This window comes from Perognathus longimembris, chromosome 1 (assembly GCF_023159225.1).
Source record: "Perognathus longimembris pacificus isolate PPM17 chromosome 1, ASM2315922v1, whole genome shotgun sequence".
Classification (NCBI taxonomy): Eukaryota; Metazoa; Chordata; class Mammalia; order Rodentia; family Heteromyidae; genus Perognathus; species Perognathus longimembris.
In genome coordinates this window covers 34,248,629-34,266,905 of record NC_063161.1, presented here as the reverse complement: position 1 = coordinate 34,266,905, position 18,277 = coordinate 34,248,629, and the positions used below count along the sequence as shown (strand labels likewise).

At 36.2% G+C, this 18,277-nt stretch overlaps 1 protein-coding gene across 1 annotated transcript in view; it reads left to right on the top strand.

The window, feature by feature from the left end:
- Trhde (thyrotropin releasing hormone degrading enzyme) overlaps nt 1–18,277 on the top strand; it is a 353,088-nt gene that overhangs the window by 179,343 nt on the left and 155,468 nt on the right. Inside the window, exons 4-5 of the mRNA XM_048359329.1 lie at nt 14,812–14,966; nt 17,668–17,781. Coding sequence (XP_048215286.1) covers nt 14,812–14,966; nt 17,668–17,781 — 269 coding nt within the window. The remainder of the gene's footprint in view (nt 1–14,811; nt 14,967–17,667; nt 17,782–18,277) is intronic.

Genomic DNA, 18,277 nt, shown 5'->3' with positions numbered 1-18,277 from the left:
CTCTCTATATAGTTTTAGACTAAACACCCAATATTGTTTTCTTTGAAATATGTTGAGATTTTCTTTTTAGTGAATATTGTATGTACTATAAGTAGTTTATGCTAAGAAAAACTGGCTTTATGGTGCAATGGATCTTTGTCTCCACTTCACCAAACCTAAGTAATTTCCTTTAAAGTCAGTTCTTTGCACTAACACGATCTAAAGTGTATATGGATTTGGAAATACATTTACTGACATTTCAAGTTAAGAATTTTCTTTTATAAACAGAATTGTTATTCAATTCCCTTCTGCTACATATGGGAATCTCTGTTAAAAGATTATAGATTTACCCAAACCACTAAAACCACTGTCAGGGATCTGAGACTTTTAAGACAAGAAGTATGCCTAAGTTCTGTGCTGAAAGATGGTTCCTCTCCAGCATTGCCCTCATGAAAAATAGATTATCTGGGCACTGGTGTTTCATGCCTGTAACCCTAGCTACTTAGGAGGCTGAGATCTGAGGATCAGATTTGAAACCAGCCTGGAAAGGAAAGTCCATGAGACTCTTACCTCCAAAATCAAAGGAAAAGTCAGAAATGGTGTTTTACCTCAACTAGTAGAGTGTTAGCCTTGAGCAAAAGGGAGGTTAGAGCCAGCACCTAGGCCTTGAGTACAATCCCATACTGGAAATGAGAGACAGAGAGAGAGAGAGAGAGAGAGAGAGAGAGAGAGAGAGAGAGAGAGAGAGAGAGAGAGAGAGAGAGAGAGAGAGAGAGAGATCCATGCCTCTACCACTGGATAGTAATGTTCTCTTAAGTTGTCTCATTCCTGGCAATTCCAAATACCTATAGTCATCTATGTTTCAAAAGTATTACATGAGAAATTCCATTCATCACTTGGTAGTTGTCTAGGTTATCAGCCATATTAACTGTGAAATGAAGATGCTTGTGCATATGTGGCACTTACATAGTAGTTGATTGTCTACTTCATTCACTTTGTCTCATATTATTCATAGGTACAAATAATATATCATCACAAGTCAAAGATTAAGAATAATACATCACATTCTTTAACTTTCTTATTGTTTTATTTTATAATTAGTTATTATTAATCTCTTACTTAAAAATTAAGCCTTATCTCAGGCATTCTTGTATTGGAAATATAACACAAAGTTGAGAGCTATCTGTAGTTTCAAGCACCTACCCAATGTCATTTAAATATTAAGATTTTTTGCTGAGTTACTGCCTGGATGGCCTAACAATTTGTCAGATGGGATATTGAAGTATCATACTGCTATCATGTTGAGATCTAAGCATTTTATTTCAGTAGTAGTTGAAAAGTTGAGTGCATTTCAGGGTATCTGTTTTAATTTCAAGGTCTTTGATCCATTTGGAATTGATTTTGGTGCAGGGTGATATATAAGGATCTAGTTTTAGTTTGTTGCATGTGTTGAACCCGTCTTGTCAGCACCATTTGTTAAAGAGGCTGTCTTTCTTCCATACTATATATTTTTAGCTCCTTTATCAAAGATTAAGTAGGCATAGTTCTGTGGGTTCATTTCTGGGTCTTCAATTCTGTTCCAATGGTCTTTAGGACTGTTCTGGTGCCAATACCAAGCTGTTTTTATGGACGGAACTTCCTTAACAAAGACCCAGAAATGCTACAAATCAGAGAAAGGATGGACAAATGGGACTGCACCAAACTGTAGAGCTTCTGCATGGCAAAGGACATAGCTCACAAAATAAACAGAAAGCCCACAGATTGGGAAAAGATCTTTACCGACCATACAATGGACAAAGGCCTCATATCTAAAATATATGCAGAACTAAAAAAATTACCTTCCTCCAAAACAAAACCACAAAGAACCAATAGCCCCCTCATCAAGTGGGCTAAAGACTTAGAAAGAGACTTCTCTGATGAGGAAATGAGAATTGCCAAGAGATATATGAAAAAGTGCTCTACATCACTGGCCATAAAAGAAATGCAAATCAAAACAACATTGAGATTCCATCTCACCCCAGTAAGAATGTCCTATATCAAGAAAACTAACAATAACAATTTTTGCAGGGGATGTGGCCAAAAGAGAATCCTACTTCATTGTTGGTGGGAATGTAAACTGGTTCAGCCACTCTGGCAAGCAATATGGAGATTCGTCAGAAGGCTAAATATAGAACTCCCCTATGACCCAGCAACCCCACTTTTGGGTATCCGTCCAAATAAACACAAACAAAATCACAGTAAAGCCAACAGCCAACAATGTTCATTGCAGCGCAATTTGTCATAGCTAGAATCTGGAACCAACCCAGATGCCCCTCAGTAGATGAATAGATCAGGGAAATGTGGTACATATACACAATGGAATTTTATGCCTCTATCAGAAAGAATGACATTGTCCCATTTGTAAGGAAATGGAAGGACTTGGAAAAAATTATACCAAGTGAAATGAGCCAGACCCAAAGAAACATGGACTCTATGGTCTCCCTCATAGGGAATAATTAGCATAGGTTTAGGCAAGTCACAGCAGAGGGTCACAAGAGCCCAAAAGCTATACCCTTATGTTCACAAAAGATGATGCTAAGTGAAATGAACTCCATGTTATGGAAACGACTGTTATATCACAGTTGTAATTACTTTCAACATGCAATGTGAAACCGTAGCTTGTATTATTGCTGATCCTCTTGTATGTCCTTACTGTGGTCGTACCTTCACTATCTCTGTTTCCTATCTGAGTACATTGGAAACCATGTATACAGGTATTAGAACTAGGGGAATGTAAGGGAATACCAAAATGGAGAGACACAGGGTAAAAAAGACAAACAATTACAAAAGCAATACTTGCAAAACTGTTTAGTGTAAATCTCCTGGACAACTCATGGGGGGAAAGGGGAAGGAGAAGGGGAGAGGGGGGAATGAGGGAGGAGGTAACAAACAGTACAAGAAATGTATCCAATGCCTAAAGTATGAAACTGTAACTGCTCTGTATATCAGTTTGACAATAAAAAAAAGAAAAGTTGAGTGCAACAACATTTTGCACACAATTATTCACATTTGATGAATTGTTTCCTTTATTAATGTGAAATAACCTCTGTCATTTCTAAGTTTGATTTGATGTCAACATTAGCAGATATGAGTATAGCTACTCTTGCCTGCTTTTAGTATCCATTTTATTGAGAGGTCTTTTTCCAGACTTTCACCCTGTATCAATGTTCATTTTTCTTAGTAAGAAGTGTTTGTTTTGTAGTGATAAGGTGGTTAGGTTTTTGCTTTTAATCTAACTCACCATTATATGCTTTTTTGTTTGGTTGAGGAATTGAGAACATTGACATTGAATGTTAAAATTGAATGGTATGCATGCAGTAATCCCTGCCAGTTTTCAATTTTTTTAATGTTAGGTTCCTTCACTGCTCCTTTGTTTATGTAACACATCTGGTGGACTTTATTTCTTGACTAATTTGGGGTTTATGTTTTTTTTTTTGTTTACTGTATGCGGAATTCTTTTGAGTGCCTTTGGTAGTGTTGGTTTATCAATCCTAAATTACTTTAGTTGCCTTTTTGATCATGAGATGTTTTGATTTGTCCCACAGTCATGAATGAAAGTTTTACTAGTAACGTAGTCAATGTCAACAGTTGTTAACTCTCAGATTAAGCTCTCGCTGCTTTTAAGAGATCTACTGTTATTTAGTGGGCTTTCCACTGCATGTCATACAACATATCCCTCTTGCAATGTTTAGTATTCTTCTATGTTCTCTGTGCTTAATGTTTTAACTACAGTATGTGATGGGCAATTATATTTTGGTCCAGTCTGTTAGGTGTTCTAAAAGCCTCTATACTAGGGCATACTTCTCTTATTTTAATTATTTGAGAAATTTTCAAATATTATTTATTGAATATTTATTTCTTAAACTTTCATCTAGTAACTCAACTCATTTATCTATGCCTATGACTCATGAGATTGATCTTTTAATAAAGTCTTGAAATTCTTGAAAATTCCTTTCAAATTTCTTTAATTTTTTTCTGTGACTTCCATCTTTCTACTATTTTTTTCTTAATCTTACATATTCATTGGTTACCACCTCTTTATTAATAACAAATGTCATAATTGACTGCATAGGATGTTTTTCTACATTCTTGTGTCAGTACTAGAGGCTTCTATATAGTAGTATAAAAGTATTAACTATAATTAAAAATAATAAAACATAGACATGGTGATTATAACTATTAACTACTACTGAACACATACACTGTTAACATATACTTAGTTACTTACAGCAACATAAATTTACCTTTTGTAACTTTTTAAAGAAACATGATTTTATTAACTCTAATCCCCTTGTTTGTATTTTTATTTTTCAAATTTAATTGTATTGTCAATGTGATATACATTGATGTACATTGTTACCCCTTCCCTTATGCTATGCACATAGGCAGTGTTCAAGGCACATTGAATGAGTGAATTTGCATTATTAAGAATTATGAAGGGGCTGGGAATATGGCCTAGTGGCAAGAGTGCTTGCCTAGTATACATGAAGCCCTGGGTTCAATTCCCCAGCACCACATATAGAGAAAACAGCCAGAAGTGGCGCTGTGGCTCAAGTGGCAGAGTGCTAGCCTTGAGCAAAAAGAAGCCAGAGACAGTGCTTAGGCCCTGAGTCCAAGCCCCAGGACTGGCCAAAAGAAAATAAATAAAAATAAAATAAAATTATGAAGACTTGGCCTTCATCTATTGAAATCTGCTTAACCTTCTTTTCTGAATAATTTCAGAAGACATGAGACCCCTGCATTAGAATAAAAGACTTTATTATTCTATATATGAAAGTAGCCAGAATATTCTTCTCTTTATCAGTTCCCTGGGCCCAAACCCCTAAGAGCAACACAAGGAGCATCATGTAATATTGGTTACAACCCAGGTGAGTGCCTCTGAGGTTAAGAAATCTAGTTATTTTAATTCTTTCTTCTGCCTTAAATTTCAATTCTCTGAGCCTAAAAAAAAAGCCTACTTTCTTTATAAGTGATAGTATATATGCTTGGTCTTTGGCTCTGGAAAGACATATTTCTATTTTTGCTATATAACCCTCCTTAAAAAGGAACTGTGGAATAAAGAACAATAAATGTCTTTATTTACAAAATATATAGAAATGTGAAAGATGCTTGAAGATTGTTGTTCATCAGTAGTTCTCACATAAATACTGCAAAATAGTAGGAATTAGGTACATCTTCATTTTGTAGGTGAGGAAAACAAAGGGCAGAGACCTTTCTGATGCTTCACTGGGTAGTAGCAGTGAGTTCATTTTATTTCTGCTCTGTGCTACAGCTATTATGCCATGTGTTTGTCATAGCACATGATCTGTCCTGTAATTGCCTTTGTATGTTTCAATAAGCCTTTTTCATTTGTTTGCATTTCCCATTGGTTTTAAAGCATTGTGGAAGTTTAGAAAGATGTCTTCTTGTTTAAGCTTTATATGTAAAGTATGTAGATCAGTTTGGCCTATATTATGTAATAGTATTTATTTGGAGGGTAAATGAAAATACATTGTTTTGGGAAATCTAATCTGGTGATAACTCTATTCAATCTGCATTTACTTACTTATAGTGGACAATCTTTGTTATATAACAAGAATCACTCAACTTGGATTGCCATCAACAGAACAGATAGGGTCACTTGGTGTGTCTTCTATTTCCCTGCCTAACCATATCCATCAAAGAAATGATTATGAGTTTTGAGTATACCATATGCAGAATAAAGAACACTCTATAACACATAATTGGATGGAAATTAAAGAAGAGATAATTGTTAAAATCAAATGTCAAAGAAAGTGACAAACATTACTTGTATATATGGAAAAGTCCTGTGGCATAGAAATTTTTTTTCAGGGAAAAAGAAAATCAAGCAATACATGAAATGCATTCCTTTTTGTGCAATCGGCAGTAATCAGAGAGTGTTGAGGAAAAGTGATTGCAGAAATGAAAAACAATCTTTTGAGTATGTGAAAGGAGGATCAGCAAAACATTGACTGCATATTATGTATGGCCTCATACTAATTCTGGAGATTGCTAAAGTTTGAGAACTAAAAAGCTAAGCTGTAAGTACAAGCAGAGCTGATGAAAATTCTGTTACAGGCCAAAATGTGGAGTTTAAACTAGTCTTTTTGAATGAAACATGCTCAAATAGGAAGCCTACCCAAAGAAAAGTATATTTTGCTTTAAAACTTTGAAGAAATGACTCACTTAGAGTTTGTGGGAATGCATCCAAGAATAGCATATCTTAGACTCTTCTTTAGCAAGTGAACATGACAACAGTCATTCAGAATTTAACCTGTTCATGAGCAAAAAAAGTTTCAGAATATATACTAAAAGATAGAAAAAGGATTAGCCATATATATGAATTTCAGTAGAGGACTGATTTTACAATGTTTATTTTTATCAATATTACTTTTTTAAATGCAATGTGTACTTGTATGTATGCTAACTTTTTAAGCAGTCAGTTAATTGTGTGCGTAGGTGTATGTGCATGCGTGGTGTGTCAGTCCTGGAACTTGAACTCATGCCCTTGGTTCACTATTCCTGAATGTGTTTTCATTTTTGTTTTTCTCTCAAGGCTAGAGCTTTATTAATTGAGCTCCATTTCAGCTTTTTGGGGATTCTCACAGACATCCTTGCAGGCTTGCTATGAACTATGATTCTCAGATCTCAGCTTCCTGAGTAGCTAGGATTACATGCTTGAGCTACTAGCACCTAGCTAATTTTATACGTAAACATAAATGAAAACAGTTCTTGCTAGAATCTTATGCAAGTGCCAGTCATGGCATAATCAAAACCTTTTTTGTTTTTATTTTTAGCTGTGATTTCCTTGGGTTTTATGTAGGTTCCTAAATGATAATAGGGCAGGCATGTTCTGTGATATTTTTGTCTCATTGTTATATAGGCCCTCTACTGTTTTAAATAATAAAATTTCAGTTTAGAAATCATATTCCCTCATCCAATAATTTACCTTAAATTCATGTTCATTCAAAGACAAGAATTCCTGTTTTACTTTCGAAGGACTCTGATGCATTTGATTCTACTGGGAGGGGAATCAAGCCTAGGCTACTTGCCTCATAAACAAGACAAAAAGATTGGGACAGACAGGGCCAAGTTTCTTGAAGCCCTTTTACAAGGCACTAATCTATTCATGAAGACGGAATCTGTATGATGGGATCATTTCCTAAATGCTCCACCATCTCTTATCATCACAATGAAGATTTTCTTTCCTTCCTTCTTTCTTTCTTTCTTTCTTTCTTTCTTTCTTTCTTTCTTTCTTTCTTTCTTTCTTTCTTTCTTTCTTTCTTTCTTTCTTTCTTTCTTTGTCTTTCTTTCTTTTTCTTTCTTCCTTTTTCTTTCTTTCTTTCTTCCTTCCTTCCTTCCTTCCTTCCTTCCTTCCTTCCTTTCTTTCTTTCGTTCTTTCTTTCTTTCTTTCTTTCTTTCTTTCTTTCTTTCTTTCTTTCTTTCTTTCTCCATTTATTTATTTTTATGTTTTTATTGTCAAAGGGAAGTACAGAGGGGTTACAGTTTCATACATAAGACAGTGAGTACATTTCTTATCCAACTTGTTACCTCCTCTTTCTTTTAAAATATTTTTCTCGGTGTTCTGACATTTGAACTCAGGGCCTTGGGCTTTTTTTGTTAAGTATTGTCACTGTAGAGGCATGTTCCATCCTTTTTTGAATATGTTATTTTTTCAGGTAAGATTTTATGTTTTGCTAGGTTTAGCTTAGATTGTGATTCTTCTACCAGAGCTGAGATCATAAGCTTGAACCACCCCAAAGGGCTTATTGATTGAAATGAGGTTTCTTTAACTTTTTGCCATGTCAGGTCTCAAACCGAAATCCTCTTGATCTCTTTTGTCTGAGCTACAGTGCCCAGCTTCAAAACGGAGACTTTTAAAAATGTGAATTTATGTTTAAACCACAGCATTCAAAAAATTTAAAATCCATAGAAATTGCAGGTGGGAAATCTGGGGATTTTGATTTTTTAGGAGTCAGATGATGATGTGCAAGTAAAAATACAAAGGAAACAACAGAACAATAAGGGTTAAACAGAGAAATAGTAGAAAAAACATGTGTATCTAGTTTGTACATACACTAATCAAGAGTGTGACAATTGTCAACAACACCAGTAGAGATGAAGACTGAGAAGTGTCCAGATGTACTTAGATTTAAGTTATTTATAGCTGTTTTCATGACTGAATAGCAGAAAAATTGTAGTACATTTAGAGCAGGTGGGAGGGGGTAAGTAGAATTTATGTTGCTGTCATGTTTTATTTGAACTTTTCCTGTCTAGAAGTTTTTTTGTTTGTTTTCTGTCTTTCAGAATGTAGTAATTATTTAGCAGCACAGTACTACCCATAATTTCATCTAGAATTTTCTTTGAAATTCTAAGTAAATTAGATTCTAAATGATTAGGTTTTTCCTAGTTCTGGCTTTTGATTTCTTTTGTGGTTTAAACTTAGACTCTCTTGCTTTGGTTTGTTTGTTTCACGAGTTTCCTACCACTTCACTCATACTCTCCATTCTGTTTTTTGTTTGTTTGGTTTTGTTGGTTGTGGGGCTTGAATTCAGGTCCTATACATTATCTCTGAGCCTCTTTGTGCTCAAGACTAGCTCTCTACCAGTTGAGCCACAGCACCACTTTGAGGTTTTGAGTGTTCAATTAGAGATAAGAGTCTCACAGGGACTTTTTTTTGCCAGGGCTGGCTTTGACCTGGGATCCTCAGATCTCAGCCTGCTGAGTAGCTAACTAGTTTTGAGCCAGTGGCACCCAGCTCTAATTCTGATTATTAAAATATAATTTTATTATTATTCATGTGTTGTACAGAGGGGTTACCATTTTACAATTTGGATAATGTGTGCATTTCTTTTGTGGACATTGTCACCCACCACCTGCCTGCAACTTGCATAGTTCATTTTCTATATAGTGTGTACACTGAATACCATGATTACATTTGTTCACCTTTCCTCCTTCTCTTTCTGCTCACCTCCTAATCTTGGTCCCTCCAAGAAGCAGAAAAAAGGAAACAAAAGCAAACAAAAACAACCTCAACACACACCACACTACCATCACCACCACCACCAACCTAAATAACATGATTCCATTTTCTAGAATTCTTTTTGATAAAGTGTTTTACATTGCCAGGAGAGTGACACTTTGAGTTCTTTACCTACTAGTATCCTCCTTTGGATGTCTGTGTGTGAATGCCTAGAGCTGTGTATAGGTTGCTGTTTTTCTTTGTTTGTTTTTATTTTTCTGGTTATTTTGGAGGCTTTCCTACTTTGCTCCTGGCCAGTCTTCCAGATCTCAGCTTCCTGAGTAGATAAGAATTCAGGCATGAGCCACGGACACTCAGATCTTCCTTCTTTATGAAGGCACACTGAAGAATTGTAGCTGCCATTTCTAATGGATACAGTCCCCTTGTGCTATTTATTTATTTATCTATCTATTTATTTTGTGGGATGAAGGCATTGAACTCAGAGCCTGGGCATTGTCCTTGAGCTTTTTGCTCAAGGCTAGCATTCTACCACTTTCAGCCACATGGCTACTTCCCATTTTTGAGTAGTTAATTGGAGATAAGAGTCACACAGGGACATTTCTGACTCAGCTGCCTTCAAACTGAAGTCCTCATATCTCAGCCTCCTGAGCAGCTAGGATTACAGACGTGAGTCACCGGTGCATTTTTTTTTTAAGAGTAACATAATTTAATTCATTATAAATAAATTTTATTTGCTTCAAATAAGGAAGTGGCTATTTCTAACATCTACACATAAATATGTTCTTGATAAGGAACATATCACATACTTTCCCATTGCCATGTTGAAACTTCTCCAGTACCTGTTCCCAGGAAGCCACTTTTTCTGAGATTGCTACAGATTATATTCACTATATATTCTTAAACTTTTTTTTTTTTTGGCCAGTCCTGGGGCTTGGTCTCAGGGCCTGAGCACTGTCCCTGGCTTCTTCTTGCTCAAGGCCAGCACTCTGCCACTTGAGCCACAGCGCCACTTCTGGCCATTTTCTGTATATGTGGTGCTGGGGAATCGAACCCAGGGCCTCATGTATATGAGGCAAGCACTCTTGCCACTAGGCCATATCCCCAGCCCCTCTTAAACTTTTTTTTATATACACCTAAGTGTAACTATTTTGAGATTCACCCACACTGTGGCCTGACCAATAGTTCATTTCTTGTTGCTAGTAAATCATATTTTGTTGTATGGGTATAACACTTACATCTGTTTACTTCTTGATAGAAATTTGAATTGTTCCCAGTTCTTATTTATTGGAAGTTAATCTGTTATAACAGCATTGATTTAAAAGCTTTTTATGTGTATGTATACTTGGTAGGAGTCTCTTAAATTGTAAAACTATCCCATGAGGTTTTGTATGTTATTACAAGTAGAAGCAGAGCAGAAATATCTCTCCATGGTGATTTGACCAAATTCTCTAATACAATGCAATAATATAGTTATTAGAAATGTACTCATTACCTGAACTTACATAACTGTAACTCCTCTATATATCATCTTTAAAATTAGAGGGGAAAAACATGCATGATTGCAATAGTGTAATCTAAGCCTTTGCTTCAAAATAATTGTATCTAAGTATTGTGATCTAAAGCTATATCATTTTCTCCCCCTTTTGATGCCCATAAATATTTCCTATTTTAAAGTATGTCTTTATATATATATAAAAAAACCTGCTCCCTATTACAGAACTTGCTGTGTTTTATCTCATCTTCAGTCACTTGTTCTGAATCTGGCTCTGCTAAAAAACGCTTGTTTGATTGATCTCTAACATTGTTACATAGACTGGACTTCTATGACTTGATCCTTCTGCATATCAGCAGGAAATCAGTTACACAATTAAGTCTTCAATGCTGGTTACCTTTGCCACAATTCAGCAAATGCTCTCTCACTATACCTGTTTTTATTCAGCTGCTCTAGGCTTTTGCTGTCTAAAAGTTGCCCCCTAAGTTCATCTTTCCTTTTTATTCCAAACTCCTAGCTCTGGCTCTTAGCTTTGAAGTGTTCTCTCTCTCAGCCATTTGAACCAAGTGTGTGCCTTGATCTGACTTAACTCAGCTCTCAGAGAACTAGAGAATATAGCAGTCTCTGCTTGGCCACGACTTGCTTCTAAAAACTTGTTCATTTGTCCACGTGTTCCTCTAACAGTTGACAAACAGTGGTTCTATTGTTAACGCATTTGCAATTTGTACCAGTTCTTAGATCTTCATGCCCCTCTCCTTTGGTTCAGCCAAGAAAACTCTTTTCTTCTCCCATTTGCACCTTTGGGCTAGAGTGTGTTGTGTGATCTTAGAATACACTGACACAGATCTTCACTCAAACTGGCTTAGACTGTCATTCACATCACATGTAGAATGAGATTATATTAGAGAGGTTTGACTTGACTATGGCATAACTATTCCACCGAACCAAACACCGTCTTACTCACATATGGTGTACACATATAGATTATATATGTATATAGTTGCAGTTATCATTCATTATATTTCTCTCATCTATATATTACTGTTAATAGACCTTCACCACACATTCACGTATGCACATGAGCACCACAAAAGCAGAGTCAAGGCCTGAAGGACAGAATGGAGTAGTGCTGATAGAGAGAAAAGGTGATGCTCAACTCATATTTTCTATATTCATGAGTGCATATATGACCTTTATCTGTTGAAATTGTATGTATCTGTTTGGAGCCCTACTCAAATGAAAGTTTTCCAAGAATGTCGTCAATCAGATTTTTATTCCTCCATCGTGTCACTTATTTACTCTAATTTTATTTTTTTGTATGTGTGTTATAAAAATCTTGCCTTCATTCTTAGTAGAATCAACTAGGTTGAGAAGATATTTGTTGAAATCAGGAATAAATAGAAATCAATCATATATAATAAGCTTTTACACTTATTGTTTTATTCATAGTGGACTACTGTACATATAAATGAATCAACAATATCTTCCCTTTGTACCCATAACCAACTTGAAAACATAAATATTACAGACATTCCTATTAAATTATTTGAGAATCTCCCCCATCCTTTTCTTTTCTTTTCTTCCCTGAAGCAATCAGGATCAGAGCTTTGATCTTTATCACTGCTGTGTGTGTTTGCATATTGTTTTATCATTACTCTCAATCTGTAACACATGATATTATTCTGATTTTTTTAAAGTATATAGTATGGTTTATTTCACACCTTCCTTTCTCAGTATTACATTTCTCAAAGTTTTCACACTGTTATCATTGGTGTTATAATCTAGAGGTGAGACCACTTGCTTTGCTTGGTGTCTAGCCTTCCTTTATATAACACTTTCATTGTTTCTTTGTCCATTATCTTGATGAAAGCTGTTTCATGTTTCATGTTACAAACCATACCACAATAACATTCCTATATGATTTATGTGTGAGATCAGAGGGCAGTGCTCCAGGATTTTCATTGAGATGTGGAAGCTCTGGGTCAGAGACTGTGAACACAAGAATTAAGGGCAGAGGCTCTGAAGCCAGGCTACAGGATTCAAATTTCTACACTGCCACTTGCTGGCTTTCCCAGGAAGTAATGAGCAGGAGCTATTTTGGACTTCTTCTTATGAGCATGTCTGCTCTACCTCCACCTCGGGTATCAGGCAGCCAACTTGGCTTTCGTTCTCTTGGCTTTAGTGGGTCCTGTTAAAGCCAGTTCCCAGTTGCTTCTGGAGCCAGAACCCAGCAGGCCTGTGGCTTTGCATACAATCTCCACTTTGCATTTCTGTGCCATTTCTGCTCCATGAGAGATTTGGAGTTTGTTTTATTTATTTATTTTTGAGCCTGGAGATTTTTTTCTTCTTAGTTTTCTTTTTCTTTTTCTTTTTTTTTTTGGCCGTCCTGGGGCTTGGACTCAGGGCCTGAGCACTGTCCCTGGCTTCTTTTTGCTCAAGGCTAGCACTCTGCCACTTGAGCCATAGCGCCACTTCTGGCCACTTTCTGTATATGTGGTGCTGGGGAATCGAACCCAGGGCTTCATGTATATGAGGCAGGCACTCTTGCCACTAGGCCATATCCCCAGCCCTTCTTCTTAGTTTTCTTTTATTTGATATTTTATTCATCATTGCTATGTGTTTGGAGTAGAAGGAGCCTATCAAAGAACTTTTGTGGGGCTGGGGACATAGCCTAGTGGCAAGAGTGCCTGCCTCGGATACACGAGGCCCTAGGTTCGATTCCCCAGCACCACATATACAGAAAACGGCCAGAAGCGGCGCTGTGGCTCAAGTGGCAGAGTGCTAGCCTTGAGCGGGAAGAAGCCAGGGACAGTGCTCAGGCCCTGATCAGGTTCAAGGCCCAGGACTGGCCAAAAAAAAAAAGAACTTTTGTGTGTGTCACCACAGCAGAGTTAATCTTTTGAAATAAACATAAATTTTAGAATTATCTAATCATAGAGTTTTGAGGTTACAAGGCATTTTAGAGATAAGGGCCAGAACCCTATTTTATAAGTGAGGCAATTGGAATCTCAAAATATTAAGTGAGGGGGGCCAAATGAGGGAAGAAGTAACAAATTGTACAAGAAATGTACCCACTGACTTACGTATGAAACTGTAACCCCTCTGTACATCACTTTGACAACAAATAAGTAATTATTCAGGAAAAAAAAGAAATTAAGTGAGGCTGGGATGTAGCTCAGTTCCAAAGCACCTGCCTAGCAAGCACAACGTCATGACTTCAATCCCCAAAACCAAAAAAAAAGGACAAAAAAAATTGAAGTGAGGGTCTAGGAATGTGTCTTAGTGGTAGTGTGCTTGCCTAGCATGTATGAGGCCCTGGGTTCAATTCCTTGGTACCCTATAAGCAAAAATAAATAAATAAAATTAATTCTGTGGTTGTGGATTTAGTTCAGTGGAAGACCACTTGCTAGCAAGTTCAAGGTCCTGTGTTTGGTCCTCAGCTCTGGAAATAAACAAAGAAATCAAGTGATTTAGTAATGTTACATTTTTAGTGGGTGACCACAGCACCAGACCAAGCCCAGGGGTCCTCTAGAGTCCCTCACTATATAGTAGCACCAAATCTACTGTCACAGCCATCTCTATAAGCTGGATCTGCATGGACCATTTTATTTTATTTTAATTAATTAATTAATTTATTTATTTATTTATTGCCAGTCCCGGGCCTTGGACTCGGCTTGAGCACTGTTTCTGGGTTCTTTTTGCTCAAGGTTAGCACTCTGCCACTTGAGCCACAGCGCCACCTCTGGCCATTTCCTATATATGTGGTGCTGGGGAATCAAACCCAGGGCTTCATGTATATGAAGCAAACACTCTTGCCGCTAGGCCAGCTGGACCATTTTATTTTTAATAGGGCTGGCAAAAATACACAAGAATTTATCAATTAAGAAAATGATACTATATTTTAAAATTGTATGAAGTGATTTCTTTTGGAAAATATTGAGATAAATTGAAGGATATGATACTTACTACATTGAGTGGGAAGCCTTTGGCTCTATAGTTTCCTGCTGCCCTTGCTTCCTCGACTTTCTGAAGCTTGTCAGGATAGAGACTCATCAATCATGATGCCTGTCCTTCCAGCCACTGGGCCAAAACATGACTTGAAATGAGTGGGTTTTTAGCAGTATTTCTAGTGCTAGTCTGTATTTCTGCTGTCATGTAGAAATGGCAGGTTGCTGAATTTACATACCAAAAAGTCTACTGCAAACAAGCTAAGCACCCTTTCTCATTAGGTTTCTGGACTTATTTAAGTGATGAAACTTTAGAATCTGGCGTGTGCATGTGTGTTAAATCCTTTGGAACTGTTTTATTCTGTTTCTAGATCTTTTAGCTGTGCCTAAGCATCCGTATGCTGCTATGGAGAACTGGGGACTAAGTATTTTTGTGGAACAAAGAATACTGCTGGATCCCAGTGTTTCATCTATTTCTTATTTGCTGGATGTCACCATGGTCATTGTTCATGAGATATGTCACCAGGTATGAGAAAAAAGGATCAGGTGTGTAAGTATCAACTACCAACTGTCTAGAATAATTTCAGATCCCTAAATTAGGAGTTGAATTATTACGTTCCTTATTAAGTTGCATACCAAGCACAGTATACTTTTATTTTCTGGAAGGTACTTGATTTTTCCCAGGTGACAACAAAAACACAAAAAAATCATATTGAAAAACAAATATCATTCTGTTTACTTGAACTTTGAGGTGACCTACATTTCTACCCCACAGCCATGCCTTGGGAGTCCCATCCAATTGCTGCTTCTTTCCTATTTGGTCACCCCCCGCCCCCCGCCATGATTATTAGTGTATATGTGGCAAATGTCCTAATGGCAATGGTTTATTGCAATGTCACAAAATGCAGCTGAGTTTTGTGTACGTGTCAAAATTTGCTTTTGCCAAAATCAATTTGTAATTCCCTTTTCCCATGCCGTAGACACTTAGGAAGTCTTTTACTAACTCAGCCATAAATTCTTTGTTCTCAAATGATTGATATATTTTTTTCTTGGCATGTTTAGAAATTCATATGTAAATTAGCCAGCTTTGTATTGAAGTGAAGATAAAATGAATTTCATTTTGATTTTATGCACTTTCTTACAATGAGTGGAAGGTATTAGAGTAATTTATTTTCACTGCTAATCTGAATCTTGATTTTTGTGGCAAAACACACACTTAAAATAGATGTTCTTATTAATAGAAAAGAGTACCTTTCCTGGTTCCTAGTAACTATGCATAGTTTTTAACTGAAAACACTAGCAGTCTCACTGAGATAAAGCATGGTTTTAATATTGTAAGCCTAAAGAATTTTTAAAAGCTAGAAAAACCAAAGAAAGAAAGGTATAGATAAATTTGTCAGTGAAAATATTGTGAACTGTTAAATGCTAATACATGAATCTGACTTAATGATGGATTGGTTCAAGCTATGTGAGCATTTACCTAAATGTCAGCCTTTTGCAGTGAACTTGTAGAATGTTTATATCTGTCATGTTGACCAGATGAGACGTGTCTCTTACCTTAGAAAATCGAACGATCAGTTACAAATCTAACATGAGCTTCTCTTCTGGCTAAAGAGCATGACTTCCATTAAGCCTTACAAGTTGTATGCAAAACTCAAACTCCTCTGAATATTTCTATAAGCAACAAGTTAGATGTACAGGTCTGTTGGACTGTAGGCAGACGGTTAATGTTCTAACTGTTCAGAGAATTATATTTTTCTTGTTTTACACTGTCCAAAATTATGAGTTAATTTCTTATAATAGCTTAGTGGTGATAGGTTTCTCACTATGAAGTGATAGGCCAGAAGGCAGAAGACACTAAGAATAATTGTCATTAGCAGTGTCATATTTATTTCGATATTGCTTTCCCATCCCACCTGTTTGCTGGCCTAAGTCTAAGCACAGGGTTGTGCTGTTAATTTTTGGCTAAAAAAATTAAACAGGTGAAAATAAAACTTTAGTTGTTATCAACGTAGTTAGAGATTCCTGGAAGAAGTGATATTTATTGTTAATATCGAAATACTTGTCAGTGAGCTCTTTGTGACTGTGAAAGCTGTTAATCGTCTGGTACTTATGCACCTTTAAGGACTTTCTTGTGCTTGCTTCTTCCTGATCTTGTATATTCTAGCCCAAAAGATCTTTCATTTTTTGGAGAACTCATTCCCATGTAGAGTTTTTATGAGAATGCTTATTTGCATCTGCTTGGAAACCTTTTGTTCAAGATTTTCTCATAGCTGATTCTGAACATAGTTGGCTCAGCTCAAATGTCACCTGCTTAGAGAGAATGATTTTGCTTTATAACCTCCAATGGTCCCTTTTCCATTCCTGTAACACTTTAATATTAGAAGTTGTGCAATTATTATTTTGCTTTATTAATTTCCTTCACCTCATCTTTCTTACTTCCACAATAAATTATCACCTGCATGAGAAGGGACACAATCTAATTCTTTACCATTGAATCTCAAATGTTTAAGCTAGCTCCCTTCTTGTAATGTACTCTTTTATGAAATAAAAGGAAAGAATTCTTCTAACTTTTCCAGAGTAATGCAGATTGTTATAATCAAAATACCAGTTAAAATTTCAACAGTGTATTTCATGAAATAATCTGAGAGATAGAATTGCTTTTTGGTCTACCCATCATGGACAGTCAATTCTTAAGGACCATTGAAGCTTTTAGTGAGGCCAATCAGGGAATTCTCTGAGTTGCTCTGCCAGTTGAGGACAACTTTAGTGATGATCCACTTACTACCTCTCAAGACATCATTTTCAATATTGGGCCACTTTAATCAGTTGGAGAGTTTCCTACACTTTAAGCAGACATTTACCAGTTCTAGTTTACATTCATTATTACCAGGTTGGTCCCTCGCAGGCTCACAAGAAACACACCTTTTCTTTTTCTATATAATAAGTCTTCAAATATTTGAAGATAGCTTTCATCTATTTCCCCCTCTTGAATTATTTCTTTATGGACCATTCTTTTTATTCTTCCCTGAATGCATTTATAAAATACTAATATTGCCTCAGTAGTCAAATAAATAAATGCAGTTGTTTACCACAGCACATTTTAAAATCACAAAATCCACTGGGGATTGACCTCCAGTTATGTGATTATAATTTATACATTTTAGATAAAATTGGTGCAAGATACATGAGATTTCATCTGATGGCCATTCCTTTTGTTACTACAGTGGTTTGGTGACCTTGTGACTCCTGTGTGGTGGGAAGATGTGTGGTTGAAGGAAGGTTTTGCTCACTACTTTGAATTTGTGGGTACAGACTACCTCTACCCTGGCTGGAACATGGTAAGTTCACTTTTCCCTAACCCTTTGGAATTTCATTTTGCTATCATTTTGCTACCATAAACTCTATTGACTCTTGGGTAAAGATAATATTAACTTATTATAACAATAATGCCATGTTACTATATCTTAATTATGTACATGAAGTTTGTCCATATTTAACACATCTGTCCGTATTTTACATTTTCACATCTCATCCAACTATGTACATGCATATGATGCAATTTCAAAACAAACCTTGCATTATTTCATTATGATGTCAAAATGAATTAAAATACCTTTACAAAACTTTGAAGAGAAGCCAGCAGTACCGCACCATACTATCTGTAGTATTTCACAAATGTGTAATTTTAAAACTTAAGTTCTTGGGGAGGGGAGAACAGTAGAATCATGTCTGTAAAATAACAAATTTCTTTTCAAATGGTATTTCTACATATTTTGGTCAGCGACTTTACATAATGTCTCTAAAACCAAACAATTACTAAATAAACATAAAAAG